At 47.7% G+C, this 20708-nt stretch overlaps 2 protein-coding genes across 4 annotated transcripts in view; one reads left to right on the top strand and one right to left on the bottom strand.

Moving 5' to 3' along the window:
* Window positions 1–381: 381 nt before the first annotated feature.
* CBY1 (chibby 1, beta catenin antagonist) lies at window positions 382–9538 on the bottom strand. 2 transcript variants are annotated; one of them, XM_075009101.1, is made up of 5 exons: window positions 9505–9538; window positions 6790–6909; window positions 5142–5247; window positions 3985–4100; window positions 382–1501 (listed from the first exon to the last, which is right to left on the bottom strand). In XM_075009101.1, exons 2-5 carry the CDS (start codon window positions 6865–6867, stop codon window positions 1421–1423), a joined length of 381 nt encoding a protein of 126 aa, XP_074865202.1. In that variant the 5' UTR covers window positions 6868–6909; window positions 9505–9538; the 3' UTR covers window positions 382–1420. The 2 variants fall into 2 exon arrangements, with proteins under 2 accessions (XP_074865202.1, XP_074865208.1); XM_075009107.1 differs by lacking the exon at window positions 9505–9538 and adding an exon at window positions 9276–9333.
* Window positions 9539–9708: 170 nt separating this feature from the next.
* The window catches only part of FAM227A (family with sequence similarity 227 member A), a 42634-nt gene continuing 31634 nt past the window's right edge, over window positions 9709–20708 (top strand). For both annotated transcript variants that reach the window (XM_075009069.1, XM_075009078.1), the window contains exons 1-5: window positions 9709–9906; window positions 10098–10223; window positions 11315–11440; window positions 15205–15290; window positions 15997–16087. In XM_075009069.1, coding sequence (XP_074865170.1) covers window positions 11347–11440; window positions 15205–15290; window positions 15997–16087 — 271 coding nt within the window. In that variant the 5' untranslated portion in view covers window positions 9709–9906; window positions 10098–10223; window positions 11315–11346. The remainder of the gene's footprint in view (window positions 9907–10097; window positions 10224–11314; window positions 11441–15204; window positions 15291–15996; window positions 16088–20708) is intronic.

Raw genomic sequence — 20708 nt, 5'->3', positions numbered from 1 at the left:
TTCCCAAATCTGCTACGCAGCTGCTGGGTGGTCTTGGATAAATCATTCTGCCCCTCTGTTTCTCAGCTTGACCCTTTCTCTGTTCTTTGTAATCAAATGTATAGCTTCAGCTGCTTCTCAGCACATGGAGGGAATGTTCCTTGGAAGGTGAGCACTTGGGCAGCAACCTAAGAAATTCAAATGCTACCCGGCTGATTAGCAGTTGTGCCCACAGCCTGAAGCATGTGTTTCTACTGGTTGTGCACATCCACCAAGGCATCACTGTAAATAACATTTATCCCAGACATGGATGGAAAAAATTAGAGAGAGCACTACATGTCTGTACAGTGCTTAGGACACAAACTCTGCTTTCAGTGGAGAGTTAGGAGGTACTCCTGTTTATATTTACACACTTCTGTATTTAATCTCATCACAATTTTAGGAAGAATGGAAGAGATTCACAAATATGGTTTAATTTAACATAATAAAAATGTTAAGAAACACTCAGAAAAACAAATACTTTCAGAAACCCACCTGCCAATAGCAGGAAGCAAAGTTAAAGGTTTGTATAAAAATAATAAATATCTAGCAAGGAAAAGACTTAGTTTAGTATGTTATTTGATTTTTAGATCAGGAATTAGAATAAGGGCCACTCTGAAGCTTGTGAAATCAACATTATTAGGAAGGAAGCCCATACAGAAGCTGCAAACCAGAGACACTAGGGCCACAAACATACACAAAGACATCTTCCCTACCATCCATTTATACAACCTCCTCTGTTCCTAGTATAGGACTCTTGCCCAGCATTCCTTGGGGCGGGAGGGGGGAAAAACAGATCATCAACAAGTGCCTCCACCAGCAGCTCTCTGCCTGGTGTACTAGGGCTACAGAGGAAAAGAAGGGAGGAGTGGTCTGGGCAGAAATAGGTGTTCATCAAAACAAAACACGTCCCAGCAGCAGCACCACTAGCCACTGCAGGCAAGAGAAGACAGGAGCCTGGATCCTTACCCCTGGAAGAGGCAGGGCTTAGGGCAGTCAGGTCTGGATCCTCCCTTCACAGAACACTGTGATGCAGCTCCACATATGGTGTAATTCAAAGGAGCCTAGGGGCAACTGCCCTCTTTGCCCCTACCAACTCCCCTCATCTGTGGGCCTTTGTCCTAGGGTAACTTGTCAAGAGCATCAAGACAGTGGTTAATGCAGCACCTCTATGTGGTGATATAGTAGTACTTTCTGATAATACTAGGGGCCCCGTTAACTTTTCAAGCCTTGGGAACTTGACCATCCAGCTGTCTGTAGTATCACCATATGCACCCAAGACAATGAATCTGTCCCAGCCAGGCTTGTGTTCAGCTTTCAGATGGTTGTGTGCTTGCATTATGGAGATTTCAAACCAAATTCCCTTGCTTGCCCATCCCATAACCCCCTCTCTTTATGTTGTTCACTTCCTCCTCCGGCTATGACTCTTCAGGTCCTCCAGCTCCTTTTCCAACAGATGGGACTCAGCTGTGGTCTCAGAGAGCTGCAAGCAAGAATAAGGGTAAGAATAATCCATCATATCCTCAGAGTATTGTTTTTATAAGTCTAACACCAGAAAAAGGAAAATACTATTTCACTGGTATGTCCGAAGTCCCTTTCACCTAGGAGGATCCCTAAGCACTTGACAGACACACAGGCACCTGTGGGATGGAACTCAGCAGGTTCTGAGCATGTAACACGTTATACAACAGCCAAAGATATGAGAAAGAGCTTCCCCTGTTAGTATTCTGGATTTCACAGTACACTCCACCCAGAGACCATGCAGAAATTTATAGATGTGAATGAAGTAGTGGTCACCCACATTAAGTAAAGGAACATCACTCATTTTACAGATAAACTGAGGCACATAGAGTCAATAAATTGCTAAAAGCCAGCCTGAAACTCTGTACAGAATGCATATCTCCTGACTCAGGTCCCATGCTTTAACCACACGAACACCTTCCCAGCTAAAACCACAGAAGAAATTTAGGGAAGATGAATCTAATTACCCAAACTGCTATTTCATCAGGATGACATAGTGCAGGGGTAGCCAAACCATGCCTTGTAAGCTGCATGCAGCTCTTTTACATTTAAAGTGCAGCTTGCAGAGCACCCAGGCCCTCCCCATTCTCCACCTACCTGAGTTTGGGCCACAGCTTGGGACTTCTGCCCTGTGGTGGAATGGTGGGGAGAAGGGCATCTGCCAGAGACAGTGGGGACCCCGCCAAGCATGTGTGTTGTGGTACAGTTTAAAAGATTCATCGCCTCTGCCAACAGCTTACATCATGCCCTCCCTCTCTGTGGTTGTCCCTGCATCTCCCAGCTGTTTGCCATTGCCTCAGTTCCCAGGTTGCTGGCTCCAGCAGTTGCTGTGGAGGAAGGGGTCCAGTGGCACTATGTGACCAAGTGGACCAGCAAATTCTGACAAAAACTTTGAGGGGGCAGAGACAGAAGCAACTCCATGTACCCCTCACACACATCATCTCTGGGATGAGGATCTTGGGGCTTGAGCCCCAAGGTGCCTGCCTGCCATTCAGCAGGCCACGACTAAAGCACTGATTCCCCCAACTCACAGGGCAGAAGCCCTTAGCCTCAACACCCTGCTGAAGGCTCAAGCCCAGCTGGCTTTCCTCATCTCTAGAGCTCCTGAAGATTGTTATATGCTCAGAGGCCACATTGTTTGGCCACATTGGTAGCAGTTAATATTCTTACTTTGCTCAGCAGTTATATTTCACTCCAGGGGTGGCTGCATTTTATCATGAAAGCTGTGACCTTGGTTATATGGCTTGTATGTCACTTTATAAAGCTCTTTGGGATAAAAGAACTTTTTCATTACTGTTACAAAAAGGAAGCCTTCCTGGAGCCTAAGCTCTCAAATCATAGAACACTAGGACTGGAAGGGACCTCGAGAGGCCATTGAGTCCAGCCCCTTGCCCCAATGGCAGGACCAAGTACTGTCTAAACCACCCCTGACAGACAATCGATCTAACCTGTTCTTAAATATCTCCAGCGATGGAGATTGCACAACCTCCTTTGGCAATTTATTCCACTGTTTGACCACCCTGACAGGTAAGAACTTTTTCCTAATGTCCAACCTAAACCTCCCTTGCTGCAGTTTAAGTCCATTGTCTCTTGTTCTATCCTCAGAGGCCAAGAAGAACAAGTTTTCTCCCTCCTCTTTATGACTCCCTTTTATATACCTGAAAACAGCTATCATGTCTCCCCTCAATCTTCTCTTTTCCAAACTACACAAGCCCAATTCTTTCAGCTTTTCTTCACAGGTCACATTCTCTAGACCTTTAATCATTCTTGTTGCTCTTTTCTGGACCCTCTGTAATTTCTCCACATCTTTCTTGAACTGCGGTTCCCAGAACTGGACACAATACTCCAGGTGAGGCCTAACCAGTGCAGAGTAGAGCGGAAGAATGACTCCTCATGTCTTGTTCACAACACACCTGTTAATGCATCCCAGAATCATGTTTGCTTATTTTGCAACAGCATCGCACTGTTGACTCATATTTAGCTTGTGGTCCACTATAACCCCTAGATCCCCTTCTGCTGTAGCATGAACGAGCATGAATGGTCAAGGGCTCCATTTCAGTGACCGTAAAGAAGCTCAACAATGGCAAGATGCTAGAAAAGAGACTAGAAGATACTAATATACAAATAGAAAATGGAAAGCACTCATGGTATGGGAACAGCCTTCCCCTGTCATCCAGATGTTCAAGCTGCTTTGCTCATGCATGGCATTCACTGTAACCCTCATCATCTCCTCCTCTTGAGGAGGAAGTAGATGAGATCCGTCTTCACTCTAGCACAATTATTATCATGTTAAGTGTGTCTAACCACAGGGTGGAGCTCAGCCTGGACAGGAGCAGGGAGACAGGTTGGCATTAGAACCCATGTTTTTGGGATGACCCAGAACTCATCACTCTGTGACAGGGGCATTTCTGGTCAATTCAGAGAGGGGAATCTCCCCTTCCTCACCATGTCCAGCAGAATATCCACTTTCAGACGCAGGAGATTGTTTTCTTCCTCCAGCTGCTGGTTCCGCTTGCGCAGACGCTGTGTCTCCCTGCGATCCCCACTGCTGCTCCCAGACTCTAACAAAGAGACAGGCCAAAGTTATAATCATCATGTAACTGTACAACTCTCTCAGACCAAGGCAGCAGGGACAGCGCAGGGGTTTGAGCACTGGCCAGCTAAACCCAGGGTTGTAACAGAGAGAAAGCTGTGCTAGTCTATATACATCAAAACAAAAAAGTCTATATATATTATCAAAACAAAAAAGCAGTCCAGTACCACTTTAAAGACTAACAAAATAATTTATTAGGTGATGAGCTTTCATGGGACAGACTCACTTCTTCAGATCATAGCCATACCAGAACAGACTCAATATTTAAGACACAGAGAACCAAACATAGTAATCAAGATTGATAAATCAGAAAAATATTATCAAGCTGAGCAAATCAGAGAATAGACGGGCAGAAGGGGAGGTGGGAGTCAAAAATTAGGGGGGGCAGAAGGGGGAGGCAGTCAAAAATTAGATTAAGCCAAGTATGCAAAAGAGCCCCTATAATGACCTAAAAAAATTCCCATCCCAGTTTAAACCACGTGTTAATGTGTCAAATTTGTATATAAATTTGACACATTAACATGTGGTTTGAACCAGGATGTGAATTTTCTAGGTCATTATAGGGGCTCTTTTGCATACTTGGCTTAAACTAATTCTTGACTCCCCCACCCCCGCTTCTACTCTCTGATTTGCTCACCTTGATAATATCTTTCTGATTTGTCAACCTTAATTACTATGTTTGGTTCTCTGTGCCTTAAATATTGAGTCTGTTCTGGTATGGCTATGGTCTGAAGAAGTGGGTCTGTCCCATGAAAGCTCATCACCTAATAAATTATTTTGTTAGTCTTTAAAGTGCTACTGGACTGCTTTTTTGTTTTAAATCCAGGGTTGTGAGCTCAATCCTTGAGGGGGCCAATTAGGGAGCTGGGGCAAATAGATTACTTTAAAAAAAAAAAAAGGATAGTGCTTGGTTCTGCCAAGAGGGCAGGAGACTGGACTTGATGATGTCCCAAGGTCCCTTCCAGTTTTATAAGATGTGTATCTCCATATATTTATTTATTTTATCTACCTGCTATCCACTGGCCGTTCTCAAACTTCAGACTCTGTCCAGCAAGGTTCATGTTGGGAGTGCCATACTCCAGGCCCAGCTCAATTTCACGGGTTGATCTGTCCAGCTGCAGGAAAAAAAAGTCAATGTTTTCTAGAACGTTGTTTTCCTCTATATATACTTCCCTTCAAACCTTCACTTTTCTTAAAGTGACTGGCATTCTTGCGAAAGGTGCTGTGCCAGTAGCCCTAAACTCTGATGTCCTGTTATTAACGTTCCACATGCTGCCATACAAGCATCTGTTTCATGCCTTGACAGAGTCTCCTTCCAACGTATGTCACCCCTGCACTAAAAGGGCTATCTCTAGGGCCATGTGAGGGGAGCTCATTCTCCAGGACCGAATTGATCTTTGGTGCCAGCTGCAAGGTAAGCTTCTGTTCTGCTGGGGTCTGCATTAAAAGCACACCTTAGATGTTTTAGGTGCAGTGAATCTGGCTTCTGAATGAAGGAGGCCTGAAATGTGCCACTGATGAAACAATCCAGTTCTGCTCTCACTACCAGCAACAGAGGGATAACAGTGTTAGTCTGTATTCTAACAAAACAAAATAGCAGTCATGCAGCACTTTAAAGATTAACAAAATGATTTATTACGTGATGAGCTTTTGTGGGACAGACCCACTTCTTCAGATCCCTACCTACCTAGCCAGCGGTAAGCAGTCATGACCGAAGTTCCCTTTAAGCTATGCAGCCACACAGCTCCGTGACAAACCCCACACAGGGCTCAGGGTGCCTTCAGAGACTGCCGCCTCTGACCACTGGTCCCAGCACAGAGCTGATAGGCCTGGGGCAGAAATGCTTCTTCTCAGTGGTGCCAGCACAGAGCTGCCACAGCAGTTCCATGCTGCACTGGCAGGGAGGGGCACCTTTCCCCTGTCTCCATGGCCAGGGCTGCTCCATGCTATAGCCATGGGAGGGGATGCTTGCCCCCTAGACCCGGCAGGTCAGTGCTGAGGCCAGAAGAGTGCATCTCACTGTGCAGCCACAGCATCCAACCTGAAGGTGCCCCAGAACTCCTGCTGCAAGGGAACAGGTGCCCCTTCTCTATCTCAGACATCTAGCCCAGACTTGTTCCCCCTGGGTGACAGGCACCCCTCCCCCAGCTGTGCCCCTGGAAGCTGTGGCAGCTATGGACAGGCACCTCTCACCTGGCCCAGAGCTGCTGCAGTGAGAGAGGGCTGGGGGTAGTTCTCCCCAGGGCAGCCTGCACTCCGAGCCCCTCATTCCTAGTCCCAGTCCCACCCCAGTGCCCCCAACCCCAGCCAGGGCCCTCACCACACATCCCAACCTTCTGCTCTGAGCCCCCTCTAACACCGCAATCCCTTGTCATCACAGTGTGTGAAGAATGACTTTTGTTACGCGATATATCACGACTATACTGGGCCATGTAATGAAAGTCATTTTGCACAGGGACATAAAAAAGTAGAGGGAACACTGTTCATGACGCTGGACCAGAAGAGGAAGGAGAAACAGATGAGACTATGAGAGAGGGAGAGCTGGGGAAAGCATCTAATATTTTGTCATGATAGCTGTTCAACAATTGTTCTAAGGCAAACCACCTATCTTTGGTTATTAAAGGATTGACAGAAGGTCTCTACAATCCAGCACTTACCGAGTGCAGGTTGGAGAGAGAGGCTGATTTCCTAGGTGGGGTTTTCTTTGGACTGAATGTGTTCCCAAAGAGAGGCATGGCTTTCCAATCTCCAAGCCTGCTCACCTCTGCTGCTTTGGTCTGTTTTCCAGATGCAATGATAAAAAAAAAAAAAACAGAAGGAAAATCTCAGACATTTCAGATCTTACATATCTCACCTCACCCTTACAGGACAATTCTCTATGGAATATTTAGAATTCACATTTTCTGGTGTTCACTGATTCCAATGTTCAGTATTTATGCTTTAAAAAAAGTTAAAAGATAGGATATGTTTAAAATCACTGTTTTAAAAAAAACAATTCTTGGAATTCTTCTTAAAGACCTAGGGATCAGCCATCAGCAATACTCTCTCTGGTCAGAGTCCCCTGAGCCTACATAGTGTAATGTTAGAGTATTTTCTGTTAATATTCTATAGAAACCCACTAGTTTCCTCAAATATTTGATCTGCTGGGGATTTTATCAATTTTGTTCTCTTGTACTCTAATACCAAGAGCCCCCAAGTATATTTTCAGAGCTTTCTTTCATCCCGTTTTAAAAGGAACAAAGCTTCTCTACGAAGCTTTAACCCTGGAATAGTCTCATCTATCCTTTCAGGGGAGGTCTTTGCTGCATTGCTAATCCAGCTTCTTACCTGGAATTTAGCCCTAAATCACATACTGGCACAGGAAAACCTGCGACACGCTTTTGGAGTGGCTTTGAATACAGATTTGCTTGCCTGGCTGGGTTAGCACATGGGTTCTATTTTGACATGGGTTGTGACACACTCACGTTGCTGTAGGAATGCAAACTGTAACTTGGGTTACATAAACTGGGTGCTGCTAATCCTCCAGTGCCTTCCCACAATTCCCAGGAGTGGATTTTCCTTACCTTCTATGCATTGGCAGAGACTGGGGAGAGCTTGGTGGGGCATTCCTCTCTCCTGCCCAACCAGAAGTGATGAAGTGGGCACAGAATCACATGCCCCACTCCCCCTAATTCCTGCCTTCTGTTTAGCACATCCTCTGGCCCCACAATTTGAAAATCACCACCGCAAGATCGGAAGCTGCCTGAAGCCACCTGGCCTGCTGAGGCACTTGGGTGTCCATGAAGGGGAAGCTAGGGTGCTAGCTAGCTGACCAGCAGCACTCAGACACTGCTCTGCTCCCTGAGCTGGGCCACCTTTGCACAGCTGGGCACTCCCAAGACACGACAGGCAGCCCAGTTTTGAAATGAGCCTTGATATTCTCATGCTCTCCCCGCAAGAAACTTGCTTGGCACACCCTGGCTCCTCAGAAGCAGCAGTTGATTCAGGAGCCCAAGGTCAGCAGTTAGCAAGCATCTCAGAGAGCATCTTGTGGCAGCCAGGCTCCATTGACAAGGGCCAGATGCAGGGGTGTCATTGGCCAGTGGGCCAGCATGCTATTTTAGGGCACAGGCAAGAGTGTATCAAGGTGCAGCTTGGAGCTGGGACACCCACCCTGCCTGAGGAGTGCCCAGCTGTGCTGAGGCAGCCCAACTAAGGGAGCTGGACAGGGATGGCAGCCAGACAGCACCCACCCTGGCTCCCTCAGTGGGGAGAGCCAAGAGCCAATGTGGATCACACCAGCTTGTGCTCTGCCAGCTACTGGTAGAAGATGATGGTTTTCTAACTGTGGCACAAGGACATGCGAAATGGAAGGCAGAAATCAGGAGAGGGAGCATGTGACAGAGTTTAAAAACCTCTAGGCTAAATGAGAAGCAGAAATTGGGGTGGGCGGGCAGATCACCCTACCTGCTCCTCCATAGGCCACTTCTGCTTCCCTGGAGCATGTGACCATGTACATTCCCCCCCCACCATGTCACCCCCGGGAGGGGCACATGTGACCCTGAGTGCTCCCCCCCACCCCTGCTACCTCCTCCCAAATACAGAAGTCAAACTACAGTTATGTTTCCATGTGCTCGTCTCCTGTACACAGCTCGCCTGCACCCAGGCTCCCTGGGCCCTGCAGAGGCCAGAGCAGGCAGCGCGGTAGCTCCATGATTTGGCAGGCTTGAGGCCAGGGACCCAAGGAAGACAGACGGGATCTGCCCCCTCCCACCCCCACAGCATTTCCCAGGCACCTCCACTTACTGCAGCACTAAAATCCCCGGGGGTGGGAGGGGAGCAGCTCCCGCAACCCTCACTCCGCACCGGGGTGAAAGCCGCCGACCAGTTCCGACAGATTCTGCCCCACTGCAGCCCGGGGCTCCCTGCTCTTTAAAGCCGCAGCTCAGTCAACTCTTGCCGGAACGGCGTACCACCCCCTCCCCACCCCGCTCTGCTGTCCAGCCGGTGCGGGCGCGGCTGGCGGGTGACAGCAGAGGACGGCCCCGCAGCGGGGCGGGGGGCGCTCACGCGGGGGCTCGGCCAGCGCTGGTCCCGGGCCAGGCTCCCGCCGCCCCCACCTCGCCGCCGTGCGGCTCCTGGGTAAGCCGAGTCACGCACTCGCCTGGTGGGCGCGGGCTGCTGCAAGGAGCCTGTCACCGCAGCGTCCGAGCGCGGCTGCATGCGGTCTCCGGAGGGGGGTGGGGGGAGGTATCCCACGGGGTACCCCGCCCCCACTGCCGCGGGGGGGTTGTGAACGTTGCCGCTTTAAATCAATAACGAGGCTGGCACATCCGGGTTCCAACGCCCGTCCCCGACGCTCCCAGTACCCATGCGACCCATTCCCCTCTTACCTGCACCGAACGCCCCCACCCTGCCTGGTTGCCCACCCTCCGCTCTCCTGCGCAGGCGCACTTGTGCCTGACGCCTTCCCAGCCTACAGCTGTTTGCGGCGGGAGGATTGTCCGTACCACGTCGAAAGAAGCGGGTTTCTAGTACTGTGGGGAGGGGAAGGTAGGAGGTCACTGTGAATGAAAAGCTATATTAAAATACATTGGCTCCCTGAGAGGCTGGTCACGAATGGAATGATCCGTCTGCAGCGCCCCTGCGTGAGTTGAGTAATATGAACCGGTATCCGATGTCGGAACCCCCCTTCACCAGTTTGAAATGGTAGAGTCGCGTTCGCGAACGGTCTGGCGGAGGGACAGCACTACCATGGAAGTTGGACTCTACCATGGAAGGGGAAGGGGAAGGGGGTGAGTGCGACCAAACGGTGTCACTTCGTGCTCTTTCTAACTCTAGTAACAGAGAGGGAGCCGTGCTAGTCTATACGCTATCAAAACAAAAAGCAGTCAAGTAGCACTGGAAAGACTAGCAAAATAAGCCCATCTAATAAACTATTTTGCTAGTCTTTCAAGTGCTACCTGACGGCTTTTTCTAACTCTAGTACCTCGCCTTGCGGTCCTTGTCTCCCTCTCCGCCGTCCAGTGGAAGCGGCCGCTCCCTTCCGAAGTGGAGAATGGTTTACGCTCCAGGGTTGCCACGGTGACAGTAGGACGCCCTGGAAGGCCAGGTATGAGCGCGCACTGGCGACTTCCCCCACACAGCGCCGCGTGGGGGCGCAGGCCGCCGGTTTTCCGGCTGGGCCCCCAAAGCTCTCGGGCAGCCCCAGGGGACGTGGCCGAGCGCCGGGAGCTGCGGCCCAGGCTTGGGCAGCTGCAGCAAAACTGCGTGTGTAGCAGCCGCAGCCCGGCCCCTAGCGGCTGGGTCAAGGCTATGCTAATTGTGTGGCTGCCACGGCGTAGCCACAGCCCTGGTGGCCCCAGCCCCTGAGGGAGGCACGTGTCTCCTTTTTCACCAGCAGAGGTAGCCAGTAAGCTACTGTCTACTTGTCAACCTTTTGTGGAAACTCGTTTCCATCAGGAGTCAGGGCCACCTCACCACACTCCCCCCAAACCAGCCGCTCATGGGAATCATTTTAATGGATATTTTCATCCAGGAACTTTTGACAGGCCTAGATGCCGTTTATTTGCTGGAGGAAGGCCAAGGTGTCTCACAACAGACCCTAAAACTGCTACCAGATCTGGTTATTTTAGTGTCTCCTGCATGCCAAGGTTTCTCTTACTTCCGTATTACCTATTTATAATTATTTATTATAGGCCTGTAAGGCACCATACATTTAAAGCGTATAACAAAGTGCTTGCTTCAAGGAAACTACAGTTAAAACTATAAGAAATAAAACTAATACATACAGCATATATATCAGGGAGAGAACAAGTAATCACAAATCAAGTCTCATCTGGAAACTTCTGAGCTTGCTGAATCCTTGCTCCTGCCTTAAAAGTTTTAGCCTGGCTATTTCTGTTACCATTATGGGTGGGGCAGGGGATTATTTTCTGATGATCTTCCACTTGTCTGACCCTCCCTACAAATCTGACTTTTCAACAAGCATTACAGTATCCTTTACTGCTTGGGACAATGAAGAATTATAAAAAGGGACTCGAGAGGGAACTTATCCAAAGCAACATCCAACAAAGGACATTTTGGTTTTGGAAACAGTAAAGTGTGAGAGAGGAAGAAGAAAAGAAAAGGTTCTATAAAATATTTTCATAATTAAAATGTTTTGTCCCAACTTTGCTCAGAATTACTTTATATTTTGGACAGGAAGGGTGGCAGCCTAAAGTAATACTTCACTGATGTCCTCATTCCAAGAATTTATGGGAGTATTGCCCCTGAAACAAGCAAAGGAGACTGAGAACATGCAGCAGAGTCTGAGTGCAAAACCATCATGTATCTTTTGCCAGCAAACAATCGGGACTGGAGGGTCACATACTTTGTTGCTTATATAAGCTAAGTTTCAGAGAGGTAGCTATTTTAGTCTGTATCCTCAAAAACAACATGAAGTCCAACAAGGCGCATCTGAAGAAGTGGGTCTTTGCCCACAAAAGCTTAAACTCCAAAATATTTGTTAGTCTATTAGGTGCCACAGGATGACTTCTTGTTTTATAAGCTAAGTTGTATCCCCAAATGAGCATCTTTCACTTCCCCTCCAGCCCAGCCTCTTGTCCCAATCCCCCACTATGGGCAGAACTCTGATTTTTGGTAAATATTAGTGGAAATCAAGCTTCTGAGGTTTCTAAAAATCAGCATTTTGGGGGTTTCTGATTTTCATATTTTCATTATCGATATGGTTCTGATCACTGTGGGAGGGGGGTGGAACTAAGGGCTCCACTAACTCTAACTAGACTTCAAGGATGAGGTTACTGTCTCACCAACTGTCATCTAAGTGAGTAAATGGGGATTTTAATGGAAATCAGGCTTTTCTAACTTTCTGATTTTCACCAAAATAAACAGATTTCTGCCCGATGCTACCTAGAGGATTCCCTGAGATTCTGGAATTGGTCAGATGTAATTTGTTTTTAGCAAAGATCATGTAATGGACAAAGAAATGCCATTGAGTTGAGTATGGAGTGTTGCTTTGCTTGGAGTACTGGGCAACTTACCACTCTTTGAGCTGTTTTGATAACGGCATGATGTGGAATCTTTGTTGGGGTATATAGGGTTAAATAAACACCTGAATAGTAGTTCTGTGGCAGTAGGGGAATGGCAGGATTAAACGCTGTCCCTATGGATTTACAGATGTGCTTTGCTTGCTAACTGCTGTAGGCATCAAAGAAAATAAGCCACAACTACACCATGAATGTAACTTCTATTGAATACTACTAAATAAGAGTTTAGAGGGAGTTGTAATAGATAAGAGTATTTACATGCTAACTTGGATAAAGCAAAACAAAAAAGCAGTCCAGTAGCACTTTAAAGACTAACAGAATAATTTATTAGGTGATGAGCTTTTGTGGGACAGACCCACTTCTTCAGACCATAGCCATACCAAAACAGACTCAATCTTTAAGGCACAGAGAACCAAACATAGTAATTAAGGTTGACAAATCAGAAAAATATTATCAAGGTGAGTAAATCAGAGAGTAGAAGGAGGGTGGGGGAGTCAAGAATTATATTAAGCCAAATATGCAAAAGAGCCCCTGTAACGACCTAGAAAATTCCCATCCCAGCTCAAACCACATGTTAATATGACAAATTTGAATATAAAAGAGTTCAGCAGCCTCTCTTTCCAAATGGCTGTGAAAATTCCTTTTAAGTAAAACACAGACTTTCAGGTCATTAACAGAATGGCCCACTTGATTAAAGTGCTGACTGACCGGTCTTTGAATCAGGAGTGTTTTTATGTCTGTTTTGTGCCCATTAATTGTTTGTCTAAGAGAGTTTGAAGTCTGTCAACCTTGATTACCAATTTTGTTTCTCTGTGCCTTAAATATTGAGTTTGTTCTGGTAAGGCTATGGTCTGAAGAAGTGGGTCTGTCCTGTGAAAGCTCATCACCTAATAAATTATTTTGTTAGTCTTTAAAGTGCTACTGGACTGTTTTTTTGTTTTGATAGTATATAGACTAGCATGTCTTCTCTCTGTTACTATTGGATAAAACAATGTACTTGTGATTAATCTGGGGCTCTCATGGACAGGTTTGGGGTCAAGGGTAGAATGAGTGTCTGCAATAAAAAAGTCCATTTATCCCATCTGCATCTCGGTACCCCAGCTCTTCTTCTTTCCAGCAGACCACTCCAAAGCTGGGGAAGAGAGAGCTAAGACTTTGTTTGTTTCATCAGCACTTGTTCTATAACAGCCCAAATTTACTGACCCTCAGTAGATACTTGGGGAAATTTTGCTATGTTGCATTTCTTGGTGACTGACTGACTGTGTGTTGTGATGTGGTATTATTGTGACATTACTGAGGTTACAATGTAGACTGTTGAATAGATCTGTACCCTCAGTTTTCCAATACGTTCTCCAGCACATTCACTCCTGGACAGTTCACATACTGTGTCTAGCATGCAAAAATCACTCCTAGCCTGATTTACGCTAATGTTCTGGCCAAGAACTCATGAATTACATACTGGGTGATACCAGCAAATGCCCAGATACACTATCCCCTTCCCCCCAAAAATGTTTTTTATATTGCCTGCTCTTTGTTGGATGACACACAGTCATATGAAGTCTGTAATTTCATCACTGGAAAATTTATATGCAAAAGCCTAGTTATTTCAAGTGGCAGTTCCCAAACACACGAGTTTAGACAAAATAAAAAAAAAACAACTTTTATTAACTACAGAAAGATAGATTTGTATGTGATTACAAGTAAAGAGGCATAAAAGTCAGAACTGGTCACAAAGGAAAGTTAAGTAGGTAAAATGCAAACTAATACCTTACTTATCAAGCTAAGTGGATTCAAAACAATGTTTTTTCTCTTTGTAGTCTTTAATGGCTGGAAGCTTCTAGGCCAGGACCCTCATTCTCCTCATTTCAGTCTCTTCTGGCATTTTTGTCATGAGCAAGAGGGGTAGAGTAGAGAGGTAATTTGTGTTTGTATGTGCTCTCTATTCTTATATCCCTTTTATTCCCCAGCCTCTTTGAGGATCATTTCCAGCTGGGATTTGGGTAACAGCCAGTCTGCTTACATGGAAACCACCAATTGTTATATTGTTATTATGTAAAGTTCTTGCTTACACTTTTCTTCCTACCAAAGACTGGCCATATAATTAACTGATGGTCTGATTGTCCTTTTTGACACCAGACTAAGATGCTAGTTTGTTTTTTCTTTTTTAAGAACTGGTTTGTGCCTACTTATCTAAACTTGGAGCATGTTATACCAGTGTTATACAGTAGCATCTTATATCTTTGCAGTTTTGACACACATTTTACCAGGCCAATAATGTTCAGAAAATCATGAGTTTTCAAACCATATCTGACAAGGCATATCTGGAACAACATTTAGCATGGCCACATAAAAAGGGTGAACGTCGTGTACAGATTGCCCTCATCATCAGCAGGCCTGCTTATAACAAAGAGGGCAACTGCCCCATTGGCTGGTGCCTTTAAGGGGCTCAGAGCCCCTGGCCGCAGCTACTACTGTGGGCCTTTTAAATTGCCACTTGACCACCGCTCTGAGCACCTATGAGTGTTGAGGGAGCAAAAGCATTGTGATCTGAGCAGCAATAAGGGCTGTCTGCTTCCAGCTCCACCTCTTTTATGTGAGGCTTTGCCTCTTCCCCTTGCCTGAGGTCCCATGGAAGCTGTCAGCTACCTGATCACAAATATGGATGTATTTTAATGGATGGCAGGGTGTCTAGAGCTCATGAGAAGCATCTTTTGTGAGGCAAAATCAAAATAAGTATCCATTTCCTTTAAATTTTCCATGGCTCTCCAGTTTGCCAAATATTTGGTGGTTGTCTAAAGTCTGGGGCTCCACCGTTCGGATAACACTTGTAATGGATTTGGGTGCTTTTATGAATGATTTGGACTGTTCAGTCAGTGAGCAGAGTCTGTGTGCAGAGGCAAGAGTAAACAAGTGAAATCAAAATATGGAGGAAAAATAGCAGCAAAGAGAGAAATTATCAGAAAAAGAATAGCAAATTATTTTTGCCTGCTTTGTTATGCCTATTAATAAATACTCTCCAAAGCGGTTCCTTAGCATACCTACCAGTGTGCCTAATTGGCAGTATGCAGAAGGTGAACCAGAAAATTGCACATTTGGAACTGGATCTGAAAAAATTCCACCCTGGTGATCTGGTGAGTAGAGACAGTTTGCTGCAGCATATTTAAGCAAAAGCATAGGCTTAGGGTTTCCCCATAAGTGTACATTTGGAGAATGCGTTGTTTTAGTGGGGGAGGTATTGCAAAACAGTGGCCTTCTGATACTTCACAAGAGAGTGCAGATGCTGGAAATTATCGAGTCCTTTAAAGGTGGAAAAATATACAGAGGGTACCCCAAAATTAGAACAAAAGCTTGCAGATTTGAATGGAGCGGTCCAGTAGCACTTTAAAGACTAACAAAATCATTTATTTTCTTTTGTGGGTCTGTCCCAGGAAAGCTCATCACCTAATAAATTATTTTGCTGATCTTTAAAGTTCTACTTGACTGCTTTTTTGTTTTGATAGTATATAGACTAGCACGGCTGTCTCTCTGTTACTAGATTTGAATGTAGATTTTGGAATGAACTGTGGACTTTGTGTGTGCATGTATGTGTTCACGCATGTGCATAGATAGTAAGGAGATGAAAGTGAATAGAAGAGCAATGACAAGAAAGGGAATAACAGCAGAAAAAAGAAGCAGGAGAAAGAAAGAGTGAATGGATTTTAGAATTATATTGCATAACTGAAAACACTTGCTCTCAGTTAGCAGCTTTCAGAGTCTGGGGTCCTTTTGTCCCCAAACCTCAAAACTTAGTATGGAATTAATTCCTGTCATCAATTACTGTTTTTGTTATCGTTGAAGGTGATTGAGGAGTCAGAATCATCCAACAGATACTTTGGACAGAAGAGCTTCAGAGAAGAGAAAAAGCACTTCAGAACATCCAGGGGCAGAGGCACGCATGCTTTCTAACTGTGTAGCTTTGGTGTTGTTATGGGGGAGATGAGTACAGTTTAAGTAGTTCAAGTTCAGGACATTTCCTGACAATTAATACTGAGGTATTAATGATTCCCCACTTCCAGTGGAGTCCTGCATTGGGACATTTTGGGCAAGCTCCAGCTTAAAATGCCACTTGTATCTCAAAGAGCTCACTGGTGTAATTGCCGTAGCAACAAATGTAATTTTACTACATAATTTTTGGAATTCTAAATCTACAAACCATGTATGTAGTTTTTTTCTTGTCCTGGAGATTGCTCTAGATTTCTGAGCGGGACTTTAAAACAACCACTGATATCTCTTCCAGAGAATCCAGGACGAATTTTGAGCCCAGTGAATAATTGGGACGCGATTTGTGGAGTTTAGGCCCTGAATCTGTGAACACTTAGGCCCATGCTGAACTGTATGCAGATGGATAGTTCCATTGAGTTCAATGGGGCTAGTCACATACATAAAGATTTGTAGCACTGGGACCAGAATGAGGGATGTGAGGATAAACCTGCAGCTTACATATGAAAAGTAATATTTGGTGTCATGTACATCAGTAGCAAATCTCATTGTTTTGATTTAAAGAACCCCCAGTAATATAGAACAAAGATTGTATATCAGCTGTCCCTGAACTACTAAAAGCTTAATGTTTTAGCACATTTATTTTTCATTTGGCATCAGTGCTCCCTGTAAGGTGAGTGCTTGGGCAGCTGCCCAGGAGAGATTCAGACAGTGCCCAGCTGGTTAGCAGAATGCCTACAGCCACCCACAGTGGATAACATAGCTGTACGTCTACACTACAGCGATCTTTCAAAAGAAGATTTTTCCAGAAGAGATCTTCCAGAAAATCCTCTTTTGAGAGATGGCGCTACACACAAAAAGCAGATTGATCTTCATATCCGCTCTTTTGAAAGAGCGCATCCACACAGCCCCATGCGCTCTTTTGAAAGAATGGGGCCAGGAAATGCCAGGGATGGGGCTGCATGGCCAGCAGCACTGGCCACATGCTCCCTTAAATGGCCCCTCCCAAACACCCCTCCCAGTACAGACTGCTGAGGCCTCCTGAGCTGATACAAATGAAGCTGAGGCAGTGCCTGGTCCTACTCTCTGATCTGAGAGCCATGGACCCACGGCAGCCCCCAAGCCCCCTGCACGCCCTGGCTAGGCTGCTGGCCACCCACTTTGTGGCCACTCTCCATCTTGTCACTGGCTGAGCCCTGTCCTCGGGGGCCCCCAGCCCACCATAGATCCAGCCAGCCAGCACTTCTGGAGCTACTCCACCAGCTCTGACTGATGGGACTAGCTGGTCCTGGCTGAGTGGGATAATGCATGCTGGCTGCTGAACTTCTGAATGAAGAAAGACACCTTCATGGAGCTATTCAGCTGGCTTGCCCCTACCCTTCAGTGCCAGAAAACTAGGATGCAGCCCACGCTGAATGTGCAGAAGCTACTCCATTGGGCAGCAGTTCGGGATGGGCAAGTCCACCATCTGAGCTGTCCTTGAAGTAAGGCATGTTATGTTTGCTGGCCTGGCAGGGGATGGGGGAGGGTGTTGCTGGGCAAGGGGGACCCTCAGGAGCTAGGGGTGCAAGGGAGCAGAGCAGGAGGGGCAGGGAGGGCTGGGTCTGGGGGACTGTGATGTTCCACCCTTACACAGGCCCCCTGCCAGAGAGGTGGTCCGTCTGGGGAGGGCTAGACAGGGGTGGGGGCACAGAGGCACCCCTTTACACATTTGCAAGTGTGCTTGCTCTCCATCCCCTGCAGATCATGATGGTGATTAACCAGGTGCTACTCTGGAGGCTTGTGCATGTCGGGGACCTGGATGAGCCGTTGTGGGGTTTGCTGACTTCTGCATCCCCCACTGCTTTGGTGCAATTGACAGCACCCACATCGCCATCTTAGCCACAGACCACAGCTCTGGCTGCTACGTGAACCGCAAGGGCTACCATTCCATGGTGCTTCAGGCCCTGGTGGACCATTGGGGCCCATTCATGGACATCTGCGTGGTCTGGTTGGGCTGGGCCCATGACGTGTGGGTCTTCTGCAACTCCAGCCTCTGCCAGAGGATGGAGGTGGGGATCTACCTCCCCCAGTGGCAGCTCATGCTTGGGGCTATCACCATGCCCCTGTGATAACCTGGCCTACCCAGGGCAACCCTGGCTCACGCAGCTATACTCAGGCCACCCAGCCCCTTCCTAGGAGCTGTTCAACAGCTGTCTCACCAGGGCATGCTACCTTGTTGAGTATGTATTTGGGCGCTTGAAGGCGAGGTTCAGGTGCATCCTCATGGTCCTCGACACTGGGATGCAGAATGGAGCCCAGGTCATGGGAGTGTGCTGCACCCTCCACAACTTCGTCAAGGTGGAAGAGGAGGCTGTCCTCATAGGCTGGGTGGTCGAGGCTGGCCCTGGGTAGAAGCAGCCTGCCAGAGCCCCTGACTGTCAGGCCCACTGCGATGGGTTCTGCTCCCGAAGGGTGGCAGTGTAGTCATTCCACCCACAGCGACAGTCCCACTGGCTGCAGGCCTGCCCGGGCGCTGGTGGTGGGGGTGGCCCAGCCCTTTCGGCTGCTGATGGTGGACTCTCCAGCTCCAGGACATGGACGGGGCTCTTCCAGCACCTCGTCCAGCACATCTGTAGGGAGGGAAGGGGAGAGACAGTCAGTACATCAGTCCCACAGCCCAGCTCTGCGTGCCATGTCTCCTCCTCTGGGCTGAGGGATAGGGATGTCCCAGGAGCAGTGACTTATGCACCCTGCATGGCTGTCCCTGCTGCACATGGCCTCTGCCACGCCGTGGGGATGGAGCTGACCATTGGCCACAGAGGGGTCCTGCATGGGTGGCAGATGAGCCGGGTACAGCATGGTCTTTCCCGGCTGCCCTTCCACATGCATGTGGCTTGTAGTGCTATCCACAGAGGCGGGTGCTGTCATCTGCGGGCGTGCCCGCATGCTTGGGGTGCATGCCTTGGTGGGGTGTCTAGGGTCATGTTGTCGTCAGTGTGGCTGCCCCACCTCAGGCCATGGCTGCTGCCCCGCGTTCCATGCCAAGGTGTGCGACATGCTGGGCACTTACCAGATAGTCCCAACTGGAGGTTATCTGGCTGGACAACCCTGATAATAGAACAGCAAAAAGTCTTGTGGCACCTTACAGACTAACAGATATTTTGGAGCATACGCTTTTGTGGGCAAAGACCCGCTTCAGCAGATGCATGTGAGGGGGAGGCCGTGGTTCATAGGGGTATTTAAAGAGTGGGGTCCCAGTAAGAGGAGGGCCAGAGCTGACAAGGTCTATTCAGCAAGGTGGAAATGGCCCCCTGTCAACAGCACTTATCAAAAGAGGAAAAAACAAGTCAGATCAGACGGGGTGATGTGAGCCTTTGTCAGCCCCTAGTGAGGAGATTAGATAAGATAATCACCTGATACGATGGTGATTACCAGGGTCCCAGCTGATGACTTGCCATTGTCCAACAGGCCCTTAGTCTCTGGCTCTGACTGGTTTGGTCTAGCGTCCCGGTGGCTTTGGCTCCTCCGCCGCTGCAGGGGGCTCCTGTGCTGCTATGTTGAGGACAGTGTGGCAGAGAGCTGTCCTCAGCCCTGAGGAGCCCCTGGAGCTTCCTGTAAAATGGGCAGCTGGCTGGCCATGCCCCCGAGTGCCTGGTAGTGTCCCAGGCCCAGGCATAGCCCTGTCTGGAGTTCTTTCACCATGCAGTGCACTTGTTCTAAGGCCTGGGCAGGATGACTTTGGGTGGCGAGGCTGGTGGCTAGATGGACATAGGTGGGACATTGCGCCTCTTGACAGTCATGGCGTGGAGGATGTCCACTTGCCAGAGCCCCAGCAGGTCCTTGAGCACTGACTCAATCCAGGAGGGCACCCTCCACTTTGTGGCTGGGGTAGGCTCCTGCGACCACTCTTGGGGGTCTGTGGGGGACCCCTGGGGTTGCAGGGAGGCTGGTTCAGGCCAATGGTTGCCTTGGGATGGCTGTGAGGGTGTGGTACTGGTGGATCATCTCCTTGCTGGCGCTGCAATCTTAGCTTCCTGCCACAAAGTCTGTGGGGCTCCCCGTGCCTTTAAGGGGGCTGGATGCAGGGAGCATAGAGCTCTGCTAACACAGGCCAGGGTGTTTCCACACGCCAGCTGGCCGGCGCCGTACAGGACCCCTCTTTTGAAAGAAGGACCAGCAGAGCGTCTACACATGCTTTTTTTTTTTTTTTTTTTGAACGAGTCTTTTGAAAGAAGGTACTCTTTCTGATCTCCGAGTGGAAGAGGGCTTCCAGAAGGAAAGCCACATTCTTTTGATTTTGGATTGAAAGAGTGCATGTTGTGTGTAGACGCTCCACATGTTCTTTCGAAAAATGGCTGCATTTTCCAAAAGAACTTGCTAGTGTAGATGTGGCTCATGTGTTTCCATTGGTGGTGCGTATCTGCATATGCTTTGGTGTACATAAAAAAATTATTCTACCCATGATGGAATAAATTGGAGGGAACATTGCTTAGCATGTACAAAGCACTTATGCTTTCAGTAATTGAGAACCTGATAAAAAGTAATGAGGATAGCCTTATAATGCTCAAGTGGCATAAGTTGGTACCATA

The sequence above is a fragment of the Carettochelys insculpta genome, chromosome 1 (assembly GCF_033958435.1).
Source record: "Carettochelys insculpta isolate YL-2023 chromosome 1, ASM3395843v1, whole genome shotgun sequence".
In the NCBI taxonomy this organism is placed as follows: domain Eukaryota; kingdom Metazoa; phylum Chordata; order Testudines; family Carettochelyidae; genus Carettochelys; species Carettochelys insculpta.
The sequence above is the reverse complement of the archived record's forward strand: the minus strand, read 5'-3'. Positions and strand labels throughout refer to the sequence as shown.